This window comes from Pagrus pagrus (genome assembly GCF_965226575.1).
Source record: "Pagrus pagrus genome assembly, chromosome: 8".
NCBI classification, from domain to species: Eukaryota; Metazoa; Chordata; class Actinopteri; order Spariformes; family Sparidae; genus Pagrus; species Pagrus pagrus.
Genome location: NC_140192.1, coordinates 1,241,540 through 1,247,719, shown reverse-complemented (window position 1 = coordinate 1,247,719; position 6,180 = coordinate 1,241,540). Strand labels below are relative to the sequence as shown.

Here is a 6,180-nt window from a genome sequence, read left to right as displayed (position 1 = left end):
TATTAGTCGGTGAAGATATTTCTCTGCTCATTAAACTACAGAATGCTCCTTTAAGACCAGAATACTTCATTACACTCTCCTTTAAAGTATTATATATATAAATATAAGAAGTACAAGACAAATACTTTGACCTTCTGTCAGTAAACATTATGTTGTGTGTCTCTGACGCACTCAACAAGTTAACTAAAATAATTCTGTCTTACTTTGTGTGAAACGTGTTTCTAAGTTTAGCTCATCAGGCTACAGAGGCTAACCCGGATGTGGCGTCATGACAACGGTTGCTAAGCAACGGTGTTTTTGCATTTCGGCTAACTGAGCAGCTAACCCGGACTGTAATAACCTAAACCTGGTTAATTTAAACTTATCCGGTGATGACGGCGGACCCGAGCCGGGCCCCGGTGGCCTTCGGCCGGCGCGCGGTCCCGCAGCTGTTCGAGGAGCTGCAGCGGCCGGAGGCGGAGCAGAGGCTGCGGGCCCTGAACTCCCTCTGCGACCTGATGCACGACCCGGAGCGGCTCCACCAGACCGTCAGAGGCGGTAACTCACATCCAGACAGCAGTTTAACAGCATGTCACATAAACACAGTCCAACATTCAACACTCACCTGACCAACTAAGACACTCACACACAAAACAGATGCAACAAGTGCAGCTTCAGCGAGTCATTCAGTCTGTAGACTCGATAATCTAATATATTACAAAGACAGTATGGAGGATAATATCTGCCAGTTACAGAAAAATAATATTAAACTAATCTTGGTTAAAAAATCCCATGTTTAGTCATAATTATAGGTTAGAAAGTCACAGTCATGTCATAAAAAGTCATTATTATTAGATATAAATCATAATTATGGGATAGAAAATTAAAACTCTGAGATAAAATCTTAATTATTGGACACTTCTGATTAACGTGGGCTTTTTTTTATCATGGCTACATTTTCATAATCTCGTGTCTGTCACAGCAGAAATGTGCTTCGTCACAGTGGAGCTAAATAAAATGAGCTGCACCACCTACAGCAGCAACATCCTGCTCTACATGAACGACTTTACATCTGATGACTCTCTACTGACACCAGCGCGTTCACGTTTAATACCTGAAGTACCTGCAGCTCTGCAAACATCTTTAGATTTGAATGCAGCATCTTTATGTGTAATGGGGTATTTTGCATCACAGTATCAGAAAGTATCTGAGTACTTCTTCCAGCACCTCTGTACAACATCTACAACCATCTCACTGATAACACTCACTCGGCTGTGGGATTCAGATTAATAAGATGTTTTGTGGCATCTTAATCTAAATCGTCCTCTCTGTTTCTGAAGGACTTTTATGTTCGTACACAGAAACTCCTTCAAAAAGTAACAAACTGATTTTTCCAGTATTTTCAAATATGTGAGAAAATCATGTTTCATCATAATCAACAGGGAGAGAAGTGAAGTCATCTCTCTCTTCTCCTTCTTCCTCTTCTGCAGGTTTTCTGGAGCAGCTGAAGGTTTTGTTGAAGGATGAACATCCTTCAGTCAGAAGAGAAACCTGCGAGCTGCTTCTCCTGCTGAGCAGAAAACACACTGCCAGGTAAACAGTGTGGAGACACACCTGTACTGTCAGGTGTCACCAGCAGGTGGCGCCATGACACAGCAGAGGAGTCCAGGTAAACTCACTCATGTAAATAAACACAGAGAGAAGTGAAACCACATCGTCTCCTCCTGATGATATAAAGTCAGGCTCAGCCATCGTCTCCTCCCGATGATATAAAGTCAGGCTCAGCCATCGTCTCCTCCCGATGATATAAAGTCAGGCTCAGCCATCGTCTCCTCCCGATGATATAAAGTCAGGCTCAGCCATCGTCTCCTCCTGATGATATAAAGTCAGGTGAAGTCTCGTAGTCCACAGAACATTTCTGGAGCTTCACAGTAAAACAGAGTTGCAGCGTTCTGCTGAACACCTGAAGCAGCTGGAGATGATTCAAACATCAGATGTCTCCATGCAGCTCGTCTGCTGTGATCTCAGAGATCACAAACTGATTTTCACTCTCTTTAAAGTTGAACTCTTCACTGGAGCTGCTGAGCTAAAAGCTCGACCGCACATCGAGGGTGTAAATAAAGTTTTTTAAAACTCAGCTGGGTTCATACCTGTGTCTGTGTCTCCTCCTGCAGCGAGGCCCTGCTCTCCTCCTCCCTCCTCCCTCCTCTGTCTCAGCTGCTGGACGACTCCTTTTACTCCTGCAGGAGGAGCGCCCACCGAGTGGTGAACCAGCTCAGTGTGTGGATCTCAGGTACCCACATCTCACCGGATTCGTTTTATTTCTCTGTCTTGATTCAGTTTGGTTACAACTAGACGATGTCTTCTGATTTAGATAAATAACTGCAATTTAAGATTTCCATCAAGTAAAGTCCTCGATTCATAATCAGTGCATTGACGCAACAATCAAATGTTTTCACTGAGCTTCACTCCTGACAGTTTGGGTCTCATCCTGCTGGTTTTGTAAAATATTTTCTGACGTTTCTGTCGAGGTCAGACTGACAGTGACGAGTCTGTCTCTTCACCCTATCCTGGGATTAATCCCTGTGCGTCGTCCTGCAGGTGCCAACGCTCTCCTGTCTCTGGTTCCTAAACTGATGCTGAAGCTCAAAGAGGAGGAGGACGAGGAGGTGCTGGTGCTGCTCCTCTCCACCATCAGCTGCTGCTCCAGAGGGGACGCCCTGCCGGCTCTGGCCTCTGACGGAGTCTCGCTGCTGGGCCAAAAACTGTCCCATCCGTCCCCGAACATCCGCAGGGAGGCGGCTGCAGCCATGATGACCCTCAGGTTAAACAGCCTTTACTCCACATCATGCTCACACTTCAACCTCTCTCAGCTCTGACATGGAAACTCAAGAAATCTATGTTTGTAGAACATTTGCTGAATTTACAAGAAGGCCCAGATAACAAAGAATTTGTCAGAGACAGCGTTTCACAAAGTTTATAAAGTTTCTCAACTCAACAACTCACTAAATCACACGATTTGTAAAGGGAGTCTGGTGACTTTCCCCAAGAAGCAGCCTATGTTGGTTGCCGTTTACTGCATTTGTAAAATGCGACATGTTTAGCGTCAACAAAATGATAAATAAATAGAATAAATAAAAGCGTAATTGGTGAAAGTCTTTCACCTAAAGTTGAACAAACCTGAATCATGTGTGCAAACATGAAATAATGTTTGTAGTTGTGGGAAATGTGTCTTTTGGTCGATGGTGTCATGCTGCGGGATGTTTAGTTAAAAGCTTCAGTTAATCTCACGCAGTCATACAGGCCTCTGGTGTCAGTGTGTGTGTGTTTGTTTGTTTGTTTGTTTGTTTGTTGTGATCGCTCTCTGCTGGTTTCAGTGTGTGTGAGGACGGGAGGCAGCAGATTTGTGAGCAGTCGTTACTTCCTGTCCTGGTCGGTCTGCTGCGAGAAGACGACATAGAGCTTCAGATCAACGCTGCAGGAGTCATCATGTACACTGTGGTCATCACACCAGGTACAAACACACACCTGTCTGTTTGTGCAGCTGAAGTTTCTGTTTTCAAACTGTCAGTGAAGTGGACACTCAGAGACAGCCGGCCGTCCAGCAGCACTGAAAGTTATGGAAAAATGTTTTTCCTCAACATTTCCTGTTTTTTCTGGAAATGAACGATCTTCTTGAGGCGAGACAAACATCTCTGGACCAGGTTTCCTGCAGAACAGCTGGAGCAGATGTGTGAGTTTCTCTGAATGTCCTCCTGCAGGGAAGCAGCAGTGTCTGGACCTGGACGTCATCCCCGTCCTCCTCGACCTGGTGTCGAAGAGGGAAGAGGAGGAGGATCGCAGGAGGGTCCTCGTCATGTACTCCCTGCGGGCTCTGACCGCCCTGGCCGAAGCTCCAGATGGCCGCCGCCTCCTGCTGGAGCAGCTCCCCCTGCTGGTGGCGAGGAGCGGCGCTGCAGAGGAGAACGAGAACATCCGGTTGGCCGCTCAGACCACCGTCAGGGTCATCACCTGGACTCCCTGATGACCTCTGACCTCCAGAACAGACCAGCCGAGTTAGAGATCAGAAAGAAAACTATAAATGCATCAACTACGTTCATTATTATGTATTTTTGATGACAGTCCACAGAAGATGAACCCTGATGACCTCTGACCTTTCCTCCGGCGCCACCACAAGTTCAAATGTGTGTTTATTAGAGAAACATGTCAGCGACTGTTGGACTGAAGTCTTTGTAATACTGAACATGATGTAATGATAATACATCAAAAATGATCTGTTTCTTATATATTATATTAATGATCTCAACCTGCAGATTAACTAAAGTTATCAGATGATTATCATGGTGTAAAATAACTTCCTCACAGTGCAGTTGATATATATACATGAATATGAACACAGAGCCTGACAGCTACTGTTGAACCTTCTCTTCCATTACAAGAAACACACAGATCACCACAATACTCAGAACTGAATCAAGCTGAGGAGTACGCAGGGACACCTGGGGGCTTTAGTTAGCAACATGCTACATTCAGTCTAATATCAATGCACACAAACAAAGATAAGGGGAAACTAATATCAGTCAAACAGCATGATAGTTAGCATGTTAGCATGGCATGGGACTGATTAAGGCACGTTCCCTGGTAAATAAATAAATAAATAAGAAGGCTTTTTATTTATACATAATTGTTTAATTAATGATATGATAGATATTATAAAGTCTTACCAAATATATATGTATTAAGATCTCAAAGACCCAGAAGAAGATCCCGAGGACATGGCCTCAGCTCCGGCCGTCTCCACTGGATGTTTGTTGTACAGTTACACGGAGCAGGTCGACGTCGCCTCCTGAACACAGCTGAGTGGAGCTGAATAGAGTTTCCTCTGACCTGCTGCTCTGAATGCAGCTGCTCTTCACTCACATTAAGGCCATCAGCTCATCAGAACCATGACTGAAGCTCCTTTATTTCACACCAACACTGAGCTGAGCGACCGCCTGAAGCTGCTGCCGCTGACGTGAAGAGGAGGCTGAGATATCACCTCCGACATCACGACGCAGAGGAACATCAGGGCTGAAATCAGCTGAGATATTTTCCTCTAAAAATACAAAAAGCTGTCGAATGTTTAAGCTGCAGTATCTGAAAATTGGCGTCTTGTCGACTTCATGCTCAGATCATATAGCGGGCAGCGTATCCTCAGAAAAACCCCGACTGCTGCCTACTGTAGCCACCGTTAGCTAGTTAGCTCAGTTAGTGGTGCAGCTAGCGGCCCAGACTGACAGCTCTGAGCACCGGGGTGATATGATGGCATGTGAAGGCTAGCTGGTTAGCATGCTAACTTCATGATGTCAAAACTGTTATTTCTTCAGATTATGTCGATTCTTAATTCACCATTCAGTTTGTTCTGAACACAGCAGACGCACAATACGTTTGTTTAGACAAGAAAGAGTCGAAATGATGATTTAAATCAGGAAGTGATTAAAACATCACAGATTTTCTTTAAAATCATCAGTTTTCAGACCGATTTCTGCTGAATTCACTTCAAACAATAATCCTGATGACTGAAGAGCAAAACTGAAAGTTGACATGCAAGAAAAAATATTACAGAAATATTAAAGTCTGAAGTGTCACGGGAGTAAAAGTACCTTAAAGTCATACTCGAGTAAAAGTAAAGATATGATGTTGAAATGTTACTTTGGTAACAGTGAAAGTCAGCCATGTGAATGTAAAGTAACTAGTAACCAAAGATATCAGTACTCGAGTAAACGTCTTAAAGTATATGATATTAAATGTACTTAAGTACAAGTAAAGGGATACATATATACTGTATACTACCAGTAATCATTTTACTGATTATCAGAATCAGTCAATATAATAAAATGATTTAAAATGGCTCTGAGGATGTAATCTGTAAAGTAACTAGTAACTAAAGTTATCAGATAAATGTAGTGGAGTAAAAAGTACAATATCTGTGGAGTGGAAGTGTAAAGTAGCAGAAAATGGAAATACTCAAGTAAAGTACAAGTGTAAGTACAGTACTTGAGTAAATGTACTCAGTTACATCCCATCAGTGCTTATTAATTGACGATGCAGGAATTTCACACACACACACACACACACACACACGCACACACCATGTTGCACCGTCATGTTTAACCCCCCCACACTGCCGCAAATGGACTGGTCCAGAGAGAGAGAGGTGGA

General features: G+C 43.7%; 1 protein-coding gene across 1 annotated transcript; it reads left to right on the top strand.

Annotated features, from left to right (window-relative positions):
- Positions 1-266: 266 nt before the first annotated feature.
- Positions 267-4,270, top strand: rsph14 (radial spoke head 14 homolog). Its single transcript, XM_084359561.1, has 6 exons — positions 267-537; positions 1,470-1,572; positions 2,154-2,272; positions 2,581-2,803; positions 3,357-3,493; positions 3,741-4,270. The coding sequence occupies exons 1-6, from the start codon at positions 372-374 to the stop codon at positions 4,001-4,003; spliced, it is 1,011 nt and encodes a 336-aa protein (XP_084215687.1). The 5' UTR covers positions 267-371; the 3' UTR covers positions 4,004-4,270.
- The last annotated feature ends 1,910 nt before the right edge of the window (positions 4,271-6,180 follow it).

Coding starts and splice junctions, on each gene's coding strand:
- rsph14 (XM_084359561.1), top strand. CDS start 372: ATGACGGCGGACCCGAGCCGGGCCCCGGTGGCCTTCGGCCGGCGCGCG. Junction 2,273..2,580: donor GCTCAGTGTGTGGATCTCAG/GTACCCACATCT, acceptor GTCGTCCTGCAG/GTGCCAACGCTCTCCTGTCT. Junction 2,804..3,356: donor GCAGCCATGATGACCCTCAG/GTTAAACAGCCT, acceptor TGCTGGTTTCAG/TGTGTGTGAGGACGGGAGGC.